Raw genomic sequence first — 17,500 nt, 5'->3', positions numbered from 1 at the left:
GATTTTTTATCGATTCATTGACTTTTTTTCCCTCATGCTAATCGTTTAATCTACAGAATGTACAGCAAAAAATGACAAAAAAAATCAGAAATTCTCTGCTGATGTCTTTAAAAATTCCAAAACCTAGAGATATTTTGTTTACTATCATAGAAAAATCCGGAAGTGTTTCTAGTTGAAAGTGTTGTTCATGGGGTGGAGAAAAACATTCCAAACCCCTGTCGTTATACAGTAATGCTTTCTAGTCCACCTGTTTGTACTGATTGTACAGCTACAGATGCATGAGAAGAGCATCACTAATAAATATGACTAACAATAATTCATTTTATAATTCTATAATATGATTGCCTACCCAGCCCTGCACACTGCCCCTGTAGCTGTCACTGTTTTGTCTCGTTCTATTGTCCTTCTCCAGCTCCTCCTCCTCACCCTCCTCATCAACATGACACAGCTTATATACATACAGAGATTCCTCGCTTATAGATGTTGTCTTTGTGTGATAAGACATTACAAACTGTTGTTTATAATTAGAGCTGGGCACATTAACTTGTCATTATTGCGTTAACGCATTAAATAATTTACGCCGACGGTTATTTTGTATTTGTAAAGGTAAACCTGTGCTCCTTATGTGAACAGGAGACAAGCACTCCGCGAGTAAACGGCCGGGCTCTATAGAGAGTAACCAACAGCTTCTGTGCGCTACACAGCTGTAGCCTATTTAACTTAAGTTAAAATTATAGGCTAGATAACTTTACCTGATAGGCCTACATCTAGTTTTCTCTGCCATGAATTCCCTCCTGTTGGTGTTATTTTATTATTTATTTAGTAAACAGTAATAGATTCTGGAAACTCACAAACAGCAAGGATCAGTCTCTCTTCCACTGATTTGTGCTGCATGTCGCGTACAAAAAGGTGACCACTTCACCTCACTCTAACAGGGACACTTGCTACTGAACATAGACTGTTTATGTTGCTCCCTGATAAAAGAAAAATGTTTCTGCTGATACCTGCTCAGACAACATGAAAACAGATTTATATATGTTAACCTGTTGCTCAGAAGGTGCCTGTTATGATGTTCTGATCGTTGCTCTAGACTCTAACTTGTTTTAACAAGCTATAAAAGGTCATGCCCTGGCAGTGGAAGACAGCTGTGGTTTATATTTGATCTGATTACATTAATGTTTAAGTTGAGATTTACAAGAAATATTTTATTGCTACTGTGTAAAGGGAAAAAATGTTTGCAAACCATGTTATTGCGATTTGTGTAAATAGCAGTACATTTAATTTAAAAGTGTGTATACACTACTTTAGAATTCGTTATTCAATTTTGCGCTTAACTATGCGATTAATTGCAATTAAAAATTTTAATCGTTGCCCAGCACTATTTATAATAGTTATAAATATATAATTCATAAATATGTATATATAAATAATTTCATTGTATAATAAGTGCATTACTAATCATGCACCTGTCCCTGCGTGTGCTGATTCCTGTCTCATCTGCGTCTACCACGGCAAATTTCCGAGTAAGAGGTCAGTTAATTTGCTGCATCTTGTGGCAAAATCTTTTTCTTCTTAATTCTTATTTTTTCTGCACCACTTATTTCTTTTTCCTCTTTCTTTCTTTTCGCCGTATTTACCGTCTCTGTTGCGCTTGTCACACAACCCTGGGCCCAACAAAACGTTTTGAGATTGAACTCCGGGGCGGCTGTGGCTCAGGAGGTAGAGCGGGTTGGCCGTTAATCGGAAGGTCGGCGGTTCAATCCCTGGCTCCCCCTGGTTGCGTGTCGAAGTGTCCTTGGGCAAGATACTGAACCCCGATTTGCCCCTGGCGGCTGTTCCGCCAGTGTATGAATGTGTGTGAATGTTAGTTTCCGTTTGAGCACTTAGGCTCAGTGTGTGAATGCAGATGTAGTGTAAAAGCGCTTTGAGTGGTCAAAAAGACTAGAAAGGCGCTATACAAGTACGGAGCATTTACATTTACATTTACTCCTCCAGATGGAAAATAAACTCCTCTGATCGACGCCATTGAGCCAGACAGACTTCAGCAAAGACGAGGATCAGTCCAAGTTGGGAGGGGCTGCTCGTATCTCTCCTCAGTATTGAAAGTATTAGTTTGGCCCAGTCTGACAGATACACAGACCACCGGCCGGTTCTGCCTGAAATGGACCGGCCTTCCTGATGGCTACTCCACCCCTGGAAGCAGTTTCACCACAACCTGAGCATTATAAGTATAAAAATTATTTTAGATCGAGGCGGCTAAAATAATTTTTATGCTATTACCGCTTGACTTGACTTCTTGACTTCTATACTGGTTCCTTATCGATTCTCTTTTCAATACCAATGAAATACAAATCTATTTGAACAAAAGAAAATTACATTACACATTACAGTACAATTACTCACTTCAAAGGAGGGAGGCTGCTGACGTGCTAGCTGCACTAACAGTACAAACAATAGTAACAGATTTAACAGTGTATGGGGGTTAGCAGCTCAACCTCTGGGGCAACCTGAGGGGGAGGACCGGAGGGTGGGTGCTACACCTCCACGTTATCAGCGGTAACCGTCACAGGAGAGGCACCACTCTTACTGGCAACACCTGGGCCAGGTTGTGCGCAGTGTAGAGCGGCTGTGATTAGTTATCCAGTGGGACATAAACAACCAGATAGTTGCTGACACAGAGTGTGGTGCTCCTGAAGTGAAGGTCAAGGAAGAGCGGACCTTGTGCACCTTGTCCCCTTATTTGGGTGCCTCACATGTGTCAGAGTAACAAAGATGAGAGGCCAGGAAAGAATGCGCCTCAGATATCCCCTTCCCCTTAACTCACCATACCTCAGTTAAGGAGACAGAAACAGCCCCATCTCTCAATGGGGTTCTTCTAGTCAACATGACATGCATCTGAAACAGCCTGTGTATCAGTGTAGCAATGTAGAAGGGCTTAGGTGCACTACCGCTGAAATGAGGCATGTGGGGAGGGAATGGGAGACAGACCATCCAATTCTTCATTCACCGCACCGCCATCCCAGGCGGGGTGCCTCTAATCCAAACATATGTATTATGTCTGAAAGACAGCCTGTTCTTCAGTAGTAATGTTACAGTAGCCCGTTGTTTCAGCAGTCGACGTGGCTGCGCACACTCCGCTTGTCATCACGGTTAAAACTTTGAACACTTTGAATGTAGATGTCTTGACCTCTGTCAAGTGAGCCAGTGAGGGAAGCAGTGTTGCTAGCTAGTGCTAAAATAGACAGCAGGTCATGATGTAGCTAGAGTCTGTTAGCTCCCCAGCGCCGGGCAGAGTGGAGGGAGCAGGCAGATAAACAGGTAACGAGAAAACTTATTAGGACTCTGAGGATAATCTCATCAACACCTGATGAATGATTCACGAGTCTGTGACTGTACTCAAGGTGAGACGAGCAATGCATGCACTGTGGCATTAATGTTTTTAAACACAGTTTTATTGAAAATTGTGTTTCTTGTCTTTTGCAGATGCTAACCATGAAGCAGCAGCAGAGGCCATTGAGAACATGGCAGACGCAGTCACACACGCTAGATTTGTGGGAACTGACCCTGCCAGTGATGAAGTCGTCCTTATGAAAATTTTACAGGTACAACATGTTTACTATGAGTACAGTGGTCCGCAGTACTACAGTGGTTTGCAATGACTTGATGGACCCAACAAATGACGTCCCTACTGTCTCAATCTCGGTACAAATGAATCCAGTACTGTGCAGCAGCTCTCCAAAAACTGACCTTTGTGAAGCTTATAGTTTAGTTTTGTTGAGAAGTGAAAATTTCAGTTCATACTAATTTAATGTAATTTCTGAAAATATAGTTGGCAAAGCACCTCTGAGTGAGAAGGGTCACCAGAAGAGCAAGACGAGATGGCTAAAACATAATCTCATTTGTCTGCGTTTTCACAATTTAATGCATATCTGATAGTGACACACATTTGTTCAGAACTATCTGCACAAATGCTTGTTATACAGTGAGAAGAGCAACTTCAAATAAATGCCTATAGATTTGCACTGGCAAGTACAAAGCATACAAGCATTTCTATATAATTATGTAATCCGCAGAAACATTTTTCTTTTATTGGGGATGTTCAGTAACAAGTGTCCCTTGAGAGTTTGGTTAAGTAAAGGGACGCGCAGACACCCGCCTGCTACCGAAGTTGAATTGTCTTGAACTTTTTGTATGCGACACGGAAGAAGACTGATCCTCGCTGTGTGTGAGTTTCCAGAATGTTAAAGGTAAACAGGTAAAGTTATGTAGCCTATAATTTTAACTTAAGTTAAATAGGCTACAGCTGTGTAGTGCACACAAGCCATTGCCATGGTTACTATCCATAGAGCGCCTGCTGTTTACTCGCAGAGTGCTGTCTCCCTGTCTGAAATCACCTGAGGAGCCCGGAGCAACCCTGCGGGGCCAAGCAGCTACATTTTGATTTTAAGAATGCTCCTAAGACCGACATCTTCCCCAGTACTAACCAGTATGCAGTGTGTAGCTATCCACTTCGCTATGGCATTTGATCGTTTGTCTTGCGTTTGTTTATCTACTTCTCCCACACGCTGCATCCACCGTAGTCTGCCGAAGCCTCCCTCCACTGCTTGTCTGGGTGGGTGATTTGCAGGCTGATCAACATCCCGCCCCTCCTGTGACCCATGGTTTGACTGTAGCCTATGTGTAGGCCTATTCAGAGTCAGTGAGCAACGGACTTTCAAAATAATAATAACAGAAACTGCGTTAACATGCGATAAAATAATTTTCGGCGTTAATTACTTAATGCGATATGTGTAATAACACGTTAATATGCCCAGTCCTATTCTAAATATTTGTTATTGCTAAAAAAAATTTATTTCTAAATATTTAGAAAAAATAAGATTAAAATGCTGTCTCTCAGTGTTTTGCTATAAGAAAATAAATGTATCACCTCATATAATGCATGAGAAGTGACTCTGAGCTCTGTGTTTTTGAGCAGTATTTTTCTGTGCTGAATAAATGAGTTCTGATTTCACTCCATAATTCTATGATATGATTATTTTAAATGTTCTCATCTCAGTTATTTGTTAGATAAACTTGAATGATTTATATGACTGTGGAATTTAGTACAGTCATATTATGCCTTTTTTCAGGTCCTGAGGACTCTGCTGCTGACGCCAGTTGGAGCCCATCTGACCAACGAGTCTGTTTGTGAGATCATGCAGTCCTGCTTCAGGATCTGCTTTGAGATGCGCCTCAGTGGTGAGTCAAATCACATCAACACTCATCAAATCATTTAGTCCGTAGCCATAGCCCTACTGTTCATAATAGGATGGTCAACATGGAAAAGAATGCAGTCAATTAGAGTTATCCAAGGAGGGTTAAATCAAGGGCAACTAGACATGGTTGAAGATACTTGAAGAAAGTTCTGACTGTCTGGCAGGGAGTCCCAGCTATTTAACCTCTGTGGGGTCATTACCAAGCTTAGTTGTCACTGCACTGTTGTAATGACAGTTGATGTTTGTTGGAGCCAACTGAGCCCAATACTGAACAACAGCCTTGGGCATTATCACTGGGGTATATACAGTACACGTCTTCAAACAACAGACTTCTTGGTCTTGAGAAGCTAACACACTGTAACTAACACCGTACATTTACTGCCAGAATATTTTCCTGGAAGTTTTCTTATCACTAGAGTAAAAGAAGACATGGAAGCAAAATACACCAAAATCTCAAAATTGACAACTACATGAAATAGTGTCCTGCCCTAAACAGTAACTACATCATTTTGATCATAGGCTCCTCATCTAATAACTATCCATTTGTTTATTTTATACTGATAGATCTTTACATGATACTGACAGCCCTCCCTCAAATGTGAAACTCCTTGTCACCATCAGTTATTGTGTGTGTGTGTGTGTGTGGTATGTGTAAAATAGCAATAATAAAAATGTATTTGATCAATACATTAATGTGTTCAGGCAACTCAGTATTATGTTGCTTGGCTGTGTGAAGCTGAAGGTTATCTTGCATGTGAAACAAAAAGTATTTAAACAATTCATTTTAATGTCCCTCTCCTTGTTGCAGTCATTTATTCACTTATATTATATACTATAATTTGCCAGGTATATTTTGAAAATTTTGTATGATAACTGTTCACTGTATTTTAGTTTCATCAAATTTACAGTTACAGTTGCATTCTAGGTGTATTAGAAGATATTCAGTTGCATTATAAGCTTCCTTATGATGGTTTTGATGGTTTATTGCATTAAAATACATGCATTAAAATGCTTTTTTTTTACAAGGCGAGGATGAAAATATCAGATTTTGTCTTTATTGCATCTCCATGTAGTCTGTAATAGTAAAATGAATATATTAATATACAATGGTTTTATATTCCTTAGCTTCCGACTTTTCAAAGGAGACCAGAATTATGCATCTTGGCCAAATGGTTGAGGAGTTATTCCTGAATCATTTTGGGTTTGTTATTTTAGGCCTTTTTTCTGTAAAAAAGGTGCCTGTCCCCAACAGGTTAATGTTTGGTAGTTAAAAAAATTATTTTAAATAAATATTTCTGAGAAGTGCCTTTTTTTTCACTTTAGCCCTTGCACCCCAAAATGTCTGTGCACATCCCTGCGTGTTGGCATCTGTTTTATTTATACTGGAAAGCGTTTGTTAAAAATGCTTTGAAAAATAGATTGCAACATGAAATGGCAAAGAACCAATGAAAGTTTATTTGTATTTTTAAGTAAGAATAAACAAGCTGCAAATTATAAAATGACCCAAAATGTTCAGCACCAGTCAGTAACTTTAACAACTTCTTGTCACAGTTTCTATTTGGCCAAATTTTCTGTTCTCTCCCAGTGAACATGACAAAAGAGGACGCAAGACTAAATCTTTCCTGCATTTGTGCTAATTCAGTTGGGATGATAATACATCAGAAAAGTTGATCTACTGGAGAAACATATGTGAAAGCAACATAGAATGCCTGAGAGCTGCACTGCATTAGATTATGTAATACTAGATTTGAATTGTCACATGCCACCTGAATTTTGTGTTTCCCTTTACATAAAACATTTTCATCATAAGTTGATGTAGGAAAGGTAACAGGAAATGTCACCAGAATTCAGGAAATTAAGTGTTTAATGCTCAAAATTATCTGGGGGGGGGACCCCCAGATGCCCCACTCATGTAATTCAGCTTTGATGATTTCTATTAAATACTGTTAATTTATTATCACATCTCGTTCTTGGGACACCGCTGTGGTGCATTGCCACATCTCGTAAACTAAGTGTATCGTCACATCCCTAATCTGAGCCCTAATGTCCCCACTGCTTTTCAACACAAAGTGACACCCTTGTGTGTCAATATCTTTCTCTTGTTGCAGTAGACGAATGCACGTTATCTATACAACATGTAAGCTTAAACAGACCCCTCTGACATGGTCTCTGTAGATTTCACTGCTTGCGTATCCTTCTCACCTTTTTTAACCCTGACCAGTTTGCATGCCTGCGTTTAAACTCTCTGCCAGAGTTGTCACTTTCCTAGCTTCTAATCCTTTCTGGGTTCTAATGGGTTTTTTTTCTGTATTTGCAGAGCTGCTCAGGAAATCAGCTGAACATACACTGGTTGACATGGTGCAGCTACTGTTCTCCCGGTAAATGAATGGGAAATTGGTGGATGAAGATGGGTGCAGTATACACTCCTGAAGTGGTTAAGAATGTGTATTCTATATATTCTATATATGTTACAGAGACTAATCAAAGCATTTCTTGTCGGACTAGAATTAAAGTTGCTTCAATGTGAAGAGTAGTTTTAAACCCCAAATCCAAAACGTTCCAGAAGAAAAGCTGGACGGACTGCTGCTGCACTCCTCCATCACTTCTAGATAATAGATGAGCAGTTCTCTGCATATATCTGTCTCTCAGGCGTCATTATTCCCCTTGAAGCTTGTAAATTTCATTTTGTACTGTGCACAGGGTCAACGGGCCACTGATTTACTAATGCCATAACATGATTTTGCCTTTGGCATTTAGGATAAATGCCCCCCCACTGCCCACACACACACACACATACACATTCACACACACGCACAAAAAACCACCTTGTCCAGATGCATCAGAGTGCCAGTCACATTCAGTCACAGACAAGGGGATGAGCCAATTGAGCTCACCGCATGATCTGCATATAGATGAAGCTGATCTCTGCTTTTACAGCAAAGCTTCCAGTCCCATAAATACTAAGGAGCATACCTACACACAGGCACACATACAGAATTAGCATTGCCAGCAACCCCAGACAGAAGCAATCAGGAAAATCTGCCACAAAAAATGCTTTCGGCTCATCTGAATGTAAAGGAGCACATCTGGAGAACAAACAGAGCTCAAAATTAAGTTATGTTGTCCACCTCCTCTCTGAAGGTGCGTATGTCACCACCAAGAGTATTTGATGCAGGATTTGTCACAAACTGATGGATTATATTCCCTCCAGTGAAGTCTAGTGTTGGTTTTTGCCAAGGTTGTCGCCATTTACTGACGTTCCCTCTAAGCGTTCTTGGCCTGTTTTTATTTATTGGCAGGACTCTTATATGGGACCTTGTTATCATTTCCTACTTACTGTGTGAGCATGGAAATAGAAAAGCATGGCAGCCACAGTCATAGACAGGCATCCCTGCACATGAACAGGAGATATAAATTTAGTGTGGGCATACTACCACGTCTATTGCTCACACATACACAACCCCCCATCTCATTTTGCTGATGTTCAACCCCCAACTTGTCCACAGACCCTGGATAATAGAGATGTGAGAGGGTCTGGGCTGCACCCCTCTATCCCTATCAGAGAATAATGAGCAGCAGCTCTCTCCAGCTCCTCAGAAGCAGTCTTAGATTGCCTGACTGAAAGTATTAGGCATGTTAATCTGTTGGACCCACAGATCATCCAATAATCGTGCTCGCAAGACAACACTCTATTAACGTGGAGTTAATGTCAGGAGGGGGGTTGCTGGCTCCTTTTTTTTTTTTTTTTGTCTGTATGTGAGTGTGACTGGTGACATCTCATTTTCCAACAAAGCTTTAGAGTCCACAGAAACCTAGTGGAATACACACACACACATTTTTTGTGTGATGCCTTGAGAACAGCAGCCAGCATTGCCCATCAAATGCTGGAAAAGTTTATTGACTCAGGTTTAACATGTTGAGATTCCCACTGTGATATTGCGTCTTAAGCAGCTTAGGACACGTCCTGCGTTCCTTTTTTGTTAATTGTTTTGGGTTAAGAAAATACATTACAGGGGTACTTGTATTGCACTTCCATCAAGTTGGGGGACTCACAATAGACAGATTTGAAATTGACAGTAGAGGCCGAGATATATTGATTTTTATTAACCAAGCAACCGATTTTTAGCAACAATCATGATTATCTGTTAATCATTTGAGTAACTTTTCAAAAAATGCTCCTCGGAAGTTTCGTGTTTGGACCCTGTTTTGACCTTTTTTAAAACAAGCATCTGGACTAGCAAATAAATGGTCAAATTAAGCAAGAAGCAACACAGAAGCAATTAAAATCTGCTGATGGCATCATAATGGATACTTTTTTATTTCGAAATTCCTATACCCATAAGGATAATATCTGGACAATAGTCTGCAATTTAGGGAGAGATTTATGTCAGAAGATTGTTTTCCCATCTTAATTAAATTGTATGGGTGTTTTTTCCCCAGACTACCTCAGTTCAAAGAGGAGGCCAAAAGTTATGTTGGAGCCAACATGAAGAAGGTAACGGAACTGATCTTTCGAATGTGTATTTGATCTGCTTGCTATTATTGCTGTTTTTCTCCAATTTTACTGTCTTGGTTTTACTCATTGTCATTGTGCTGTTTTTAGGTTTCTGTCTGAACATTCTATTTGTGGCTGTGAAATGTGACCTTTACAGCATCTTAGACCCCTTTACCTGGCATTAAAATGTGTCTTATATCCAGATTGAATCCAGAAACCTGATTACATTTAGACCTGATGTTGTTATGCATCTCCAGTGTCCACATTGAAATCTGATTGCTCAGACCAGCTCAAACACCCGAACATCACAGCTTGACTGTATAATAATAACTTTCTGAATGAACCAGCTTTCTTCTGTGAGTTGTTTTTTCCTCCATGGGTTATCCACTTGTGTTTTCCTCTCTTCAACTGTGATAATAGCTCAGCCAGAAAATGAAACTTAAGCTCCGCCTGCCATCGTTTACTTATGCTACCATTCATCATAACGTGTACTCCTTTCTGTTGTTTTAGTAATTTATATTGAGTTTAACACAGCAGTGTGTGAGTTAACTTGATACATTCAGTTCACCACTAAAACATGAGAATGTTCAGTGAATAACTCTGTATGGACACAATGTCTGAATTCGCCATCAAACTTTTGATTTTCTTAGGGGAAGACTGTGAGTGATGCATATTTCCACCCACTGTTGTATGTGGACTGACAACCCAATAGCATTTATACTTGTGTTAAATGGGGTCACAATGCCTCCCTGACCAACTCCGGAGATGGTTTGGCCGATCAGATCACAATCTGTCCTCAGTGCGTCTCAGGTGCATTTACATCTGTACTTTTGTGTGGTCAAGCACTATCCGATTGCAATCCGATCACCCAAAACGCATTTTAATGCCAGGTGTGAAGGGTGGTCTTAGGTAAAATTACCTCGATTCATTAAACGATGTAATTAAGGACTCAAAGTCTGGATATGCCTTTAACACCCCTATTTATGGTTGTCCTGCTCCTGTCACCTGTTCCTAACATTGCAGCCCTCTCTGATCTCATTTCTGCCTCTCGGTTTACTTTTGCTTTTTGGAACTTTTAGCTTTTGGTTTGAGTTGCCAGTCTTTTGTGTCTGCCTGTTTACCTTCCCACAACACCATCCTGTGTCCAGGACACTAAGGATCATTTTTGTGCAGAGCAGTGTAGAAACACAAGTCAGAATGACCAGAGAGGGTACTTAACTTGCCTGTGTGAGTCCACTGGCATAATGCACTGACATAGGGTTAACAAGACTTCTTGGTGAGAGTGCATGAGAGTGCATTGGGTTGCTATTAATCTTTGGCTTGCCTTTTTTTAAGGCAAGACCAGACAAGTTTATTTGTATACTACATTTCAAAAACAAGGCAATTCAAAATGCTTTACATAAAACAAAGCACCATGGGCAGTGGTGGCCCAAAGGTTGATGGTTCAGTCCCCAGACCGGCAGGATAAATCTGGGTATGAAAAGTAAAACAAACGGTGCCCTCCCTCATTTACCACCACTGAGGTGCACTTGAGCAAGGCCCATAACTCCAACTGCTCAGTGGCCAGCAGACCAGGCTGTGGTTGTACTGGGCAGTTTCCAGGCGTGAATTGTGTAATGGTGTGAATGTGATCAGGGCCTCCTGCAAATGAGAGGTCTCAGTAAAGCTCCATGAATAAATAAAGGTTAAACAAATACAAATAAAAAAACATTGGGCATTACAAAAACTAGAATTAAAAAGGATTAGAGAAAATTAAAACAATCTAAAACAGGAGAATAAAAGCTAGCAGCAGCAGCTGAATCAGCTGTAGCTGTCTGATCGATCTTTTAAGAGAGACCTGTAAAGACAACGTTGCAGTAGTCGAGTCAACTAAAGATAAATGCATGAGCATTTTTGTGGAGACTTTTTGTTAATGTTGAAGGTAGTGTTTTAAGTGGTGGGATGAAGAGCATCATAAAATGGCTTTTCTAACCTTTTCAGCGGAAAAAGTCTGTATATTGTATATATACACTCCTTGCTGTTTTGTTTGAAAGGCTGCCATATTGATGTTATACATGTAGAGACCTGAATATTAAGCAGTTGTTCCAGCAGTTGTTGGTTTTTGCATTATCTGCCTGCCTGTCCACTCACACTGCCTGCTCATTACCTGGCTGCTCATTCTCTAGTGGTTAGAGCCTGTTGTGGCTGTGTCTCAAAACCCTGTGCCCTGTTTGGATCCCACACCACTATCATCATGCATAAATGTGTATGCTTGAGTATGTTTTGTGTTGGTCCCACTGCTGACATGTTACCCATCACTAATCACGGGCACCTGCCCGCTCCCCTTCTTTTCTGAGGCTTACAATATCTTGTGGAAAAACAAACGAGTACAGGTAAGGAAGATGACTTTCAGTATTTAGGCTGGGGATTCTCTCTTCGTAACCTTTCCCCTTGCCTTTTTTAAGACCTCGCTAACCTCCCACTTCTTTAATGAATAAACTTGGCTAGAAGGAGGAACTTGACATGCTGTATTAAAAAAAATGATCACCTCCTATTAAAGAACAAAGCAACTGATGTAGATGATTGATCACGTTAAACATTGTTCACTATGACATGTCTGTGCTTGTGAATGCTCACATTAGAATTATTATTATGAAAATTGAGTCACTTAAAGGTTAAGTGTGTAAGTTTTAGTGACCCTACAAAAGATGTTGTCGTCTGAGACAGCAGAGCGTAGCCACTAACCAGTCAAGAAATTAGGTTTCTTTTGATAGATATATTGAGAAATTATATTTACTTAATTATTCAGTAAAACCAAGTGGAACTGTGAATATTATTTAGTTGTTCATCAAACGGCAACATCAGAAAAGTGCTACATGATGTGGCATACTCCTGTAATACATTATTTTACTGTAATGTAATTATGCATTTTGTTACATCTTGAAAGAGTTGGCTCATCAACTAACATATTAAAGTAAATAAAGAACATCTCAACAACTATTTCATCTAATGCAAGTATGACCACTGACAGACAACATGAAAATGTAAGCCTCACTGTTTCTGCACCACAGTCCATTATAAACCACATTATACATGAAGTTTACAAAGTTTTTTGAAATACAATAGAAACGTAGGTACTGATAGATAATTAGTAATAGTAATTGTAGCTTGTGGTAAAACGTTTTTAATGGGCGTTTACCGTGTTATGTTAAGCATTATTGGTCACTTAATAGGCACACTGTCTTGTTATCATATAACGCCGTTAGCAGTAAAAATATATACGTTTTTTCCACCAGGGTAGTAAAATGTGAAGTTTAGCTTCTGATCTGAACTACCATACTGTACAGTTTTATTGCCAATAATATTCATCAGCTGATTGTCTTGCCAACTTAACTGACACATTTCTGTCCACGTAGCAAAGTCAGAATACAGCGTTGGATAATAACTACATGAAATAAATCCAGCTGTATATTTTACAACATTATTGGGAAACACTACACTTCTCTCAGTGACTATGTCCAGCTACTAGCTAAAGCTATCAAACAACAGTTCATTTGCATCGCTAAAGTTCAACTAACTTAATTACCTTTCTAGCAGAAAACTGGCTACTTCAGTGCTGCTTTGAAAACATTTGTCCTCCATCAGAGCCTTCCATCTGGGAAAATCCACCACGATTATATCCTTGATTTCTGCCATCATCTGTCTGCATCTGTCCCGACTTCATCTGGCTTCATCGTGTATTCGCTTCTTTGACGACGAAGATTCACACTCTGTTGGCTCGTGCTAAATAATACGTGTGTTCCTCCATTTGTCCAAATTTCACTTCTCTATTTCCTCTTCTTTGTACGCATTCAACGTAATAAGTGTCTACGGCAATTATACAAGAACAACAACAACGTAGTGACGAAACGCTTTTTGTAGAGCCATTTGTCTGTTATCGGCTGCTGTAGAAAGATGGCAACCCAACGTGGTGAGCTCCATGTAAGGGGGACCTGCGTTATGTAGATAGAAATGGCTCATTCTAAGGTAATAGAAACATAACAGTTCATTACGTAAGGTCTTTATACACCACTGAAACACAGTTATGGATCTTATATTGCATTTCTGTATAGCTCCTCAGAAATATTACACACTGAACCTTTAAGTATTTAGATTTTTTTAAGTAATTTTTTTTTAATCATTGTTCATCATCATTATAAATAATCGTTGTATATTATTTTACCACTAATTATTATTATATTTAATTGTGTATAATTAATTACATTATTCATTAAAAACCTTTCATTTTAAGTCCAGAAATCTTATGGCACTAGTTGATGAGCAGCTAAATGTGTCAGTTCACTTCAAAAGCTACATTATTTACTACTTTTTATGTAGTATTACAATGATGCTGATGAAATAAAACTAAGAAAAGACTGACTGACATATGATGTGCACATAGTCTATAAAAGAGTATGATTCAACTTTTCCCCAATGGTTTAGTGTTAAAAAGCAAACAAAAATAATAATTTAGAATCTCAATACCTCAGAATCACAATACATGTCAAATCGGCAGTATTGTGATAGTATTAAATCAGGAGATAAGCACAAGAGTGTCTGAAACTGTAAATAATTTAAATAACTAAACAGTACCCAGAAACTGTACAGTTAAATGATCTTTTAAAATAACAGCAAAGCAGATTAAGCGGCAGAGTCGCTCTTCCTAGTGTACAGTATATGTGTGCATGAATGTACTGTGCTGTTTTTTTTCTGCGGATTGTTTTCCAAAATTGCAGTAAAAGGAAGCTGTGTTTGTTTTAATACTGTGATCAAATAAGATGCTCTCTTTTTAACCTCAGTATCTTCCCTGATTGAGATATATCACTTATTTCTCAGAGAACCAGGATTACACTGGCAACCAGAGTGGTTTCTTTTTATGTTGTTGTTAACTAGTGTTGCCAAAGCATGCTGCACAAAGTTAACAATAAATGTGTAATAAATGGTAAATGGACTGTACTTTCTAGTCTAGCGACCACTTGGAGCACTTTACACTACATGTCACATTCACTCATTCACACATACATTCATATACTGACGGCAAGGTGCCAACTGCTCATCAAAAACAAAAACTAATCATTCACACTGATGGCAAAGCCATCTGCAGCATAATGCTGTAGGAGTGAAAATATGCAGCTGTGTATGTCCATTTCAAAGAGCACTTCACCGATTTATCATGGCACTTCTATAACATTGTCTAACTCATGGCTTTAAACAAAAGTATAAAAATGAATGCAGCCATTCTATGCATCCTTCTTCTTTGCCAACGTCACCCACAATGCAACTTGACCGCTGATAGTTTTGTCTGAGAATCGTGTGTGTTAAGCTACTAGCATCTAATGTAGCATTGAGCTCCTAGCCTCAAGCAAAGATGAGGAGCTACAAAGGTTTGATAAACACACCCCCAGACTTTGTATGCCTCCTTGCCGGCGACAGCTGTGGCCTGAGGCATTATGTTTTCACGTTTTCAAAGATGTAGTCTTCAGTTCCAACCGACGCTAACTGAAGTGACATAACTTCAGGACATTTATCAAACTTCTGACATATCAGACATATGTAGACATATGCACATGCACTGATGCTCCCAAAGATCTGAAAACAGACTAAAATTGATGGAGTTCCCCTTTCAGAAGAAGGTCACCCTATCCAATCATGGCCTTAATCAGTAATGATGGTCCAGCAGTACTCTGTGTTTGGAGAGACCTTACTCAGGGATCTACTCTGCTTCCTGTAGTTGAAGATGCGTGCCGGTGGGATGAGTGAGTCATCTAAATGGAAGAAGCAGAAACGCTCACCAAGGCCGCCTCGCCACATGGTCCGAAGTCCCTCCGGTCAGATGGACCCATCCCAGTCCAGCACCCTCAGCAACAACAACCTTTCAGGTAAGAGACACAATATTGTAATAATACACTCAATGATACAATTAAGAGTGACCCTTTTTAGAAGCTAAAATTACATCAAAGTCCTCAGTTCTCTGTTCTCTTTAAAAAATCCAGGTAGGGTAAAAACTAAACAATAATAACATGCCCTTTTTATGAAAAATCTCTGATTTTGACCCTATTTTCTAGCAAACAAATGAGTAAGGAATGTGTGGTGGATCTTAAATATTGCTACTGATTTTCATATGATAGATGAAGCTGTAGTATATATTTGTGCATGCAGGTGAATGGTGACACACAACATGTTATACCAATCTATGGCTGCATCTCTTTCCTGTTAGGTGGTGTCCCATTCATTGAGCAAGGCTTGTCGACCTCTAGCCTACCAGCTTCAGACAGTGCTGGTTCATCCATTTGCAGCCCTACAACCACAGACAGTGGTGTGGACACCTGTTCCAAAGCCACCTCTAGGGAAGACCTTTCTGACCTGGAACTATGTAGCTCATCTGCAACCACCCATAGTACTGCTACCACACTCCCTGGGATTGAACTTGGCTCTCCTGATACACAAGTATGGCTGTTTGGAAAATATCAATAGGAAGACCAACAACTAGGGCTGGGCAATGAAACAATAATGATAATTATCGCAATATAATTTTCCTCAATATCAAAATTTACATTTACATTATGTTTAGCGGACGCTTTTATCCAATGCGACTTACAATTGCTATATATGTCAGAGTTAATTAGGGTCAATTAAGTGTCCTTGCTCAGGGTCACAATGGGGGATGGAACCCTGGTCTCTCACACCAAAGGCATAGTCTTATCCATTGCGCCATCACCACCCCTATAATGTACAATATCGTCAATAAATAATTGGTTTCATTCATTTGAATCACAAACAAATTAACATTTAATTTTTCTATTAAAATATTTATTTTGTTGAGGAAAAGGGACTGAAAAAAGATTTACTAATCATATTTGTCAAAAACAAAATTTAATCATAATAGTTTTGAATGTTCTCCCTCAGATTTGTTAAGTGATCCACTGTTTGGCATCAAGTGTTTGTTCCATTCTGACCATAAAGAAAGATTAACCACATAATTAACCATCTGGTTTCTTAAATATTCAGTCAGGAGCAAATATCAGCCTTTAAACTTGAAAGAAATACCGATTTGACATTTATCATGATAATCGATATCGATATAATGTTTTTATCGTGATAACATTTTTGGCCATATCTCCATTTTCATTTTGAGAAATTGTGTCTATTGTTGGTAGCTGTGTGTGTACTCAAGTAACTCATGCATATCGTGCAAAAGTTCGTGCAAAAATTTATTTCAGTAATTCAACTGAAAAGGTGAAACTAATATATTATATAGACTCATTACATGCAAAGTGAGATATTTCAAGCCTTTATTTGATATAATTTTGATGATTATTGCATACAGCTTATGAAAACCCCAAATTCAAAATCTCAGAAAATTAGAATATTACATGAAATCAATAAAAAAAAAAAGTATTTTAAATACAGAAATGTCAGCCCTCTGAGAAGTATAATCATGCATATGTACTCAGTACTTGGTTTGGGCCCCTTTTGCATGAATTACTGCCACAATGCGGCGTGGCATGGATGCTATCAGCCTGTGGCACTGCTGAGGTGTTATGGAAGACCAGGATGCTTAGCGGCCTTCAGCTCTTCTGCATTGTTCGCTCTCATGTCTTTCATCTTTCTCTTGGAAATGCCCCATAGATTCTCTACGGGGTTCAGGTCAGGCCAGTTTGCTGGCCTATCAAGCACAGTAATCCCATAGTCATTGAACCAGGTTTTGGTACTTTTGGCAGTGTGGGCAGGT

General features: G+C 39.3%; 1 protein-coding gene across 5 annotated transcripts in view; it reads left to right on the top strand.

Annotated features, from left to right (window-relative positions):
- The window catches only part of gbf1 (golgi brefeldin A resistant guanine nucleotide exchange factor 1), a 129,532-nt gene that overhangs the window by 68,098 nt on the left and 43,934 nt on the right, over positions 1-17,500 (top strand). For all 5 annotated transcript variants that reach the window (XM_046070373.1, XM_046070374.1, XM_046070370.1 and 2 more), the window contains 6 exons: positions 3,484-3,602; positions 5,130-5,238; positions 7,573-7,633; positions 9,696-9,750; positions 15,500-15,647; positions 15,986-16,215. In XM_046070373.1, coding sequence (XP_045926329.1) covers positions 3,484-3,602; positions 5,130-5,238; positions 7,573-7,633; positions 9,696-9,750; positions 15,500-15,647; positions 15,986-16,215 — 722 coding nt within the window. The remainder of the gene's footprint in view (positions 1-3,483; positions 3,603-5,129; positions 5,239-7,572; positions 7,634-9,695; positions 9,751-15,499; positions 15,648-15,985; positions 16,216-17,500) is intronic.

Source organism: Micropterus dolomieu, linkage group LG15, assembly GCF_021292245.1.
Source record: "Micropterus dolomieu isolate WLL.071019.BEF.003 ecotype Adirondacks linkage group LG15, ASM2129224v1, whole genome shotgun sequence".
Lineage (NCBI taxonomy): Eukaryota > Metazoa > Chordata > Actinopteri > Centrarchiformes > Centrarchidae > Micropterus > Micropterus dolomieu.
Note: the sequence above shows the minus strand (reverse complement) of the source record. Positions and strands in the feature narration are given on the sequence as shown.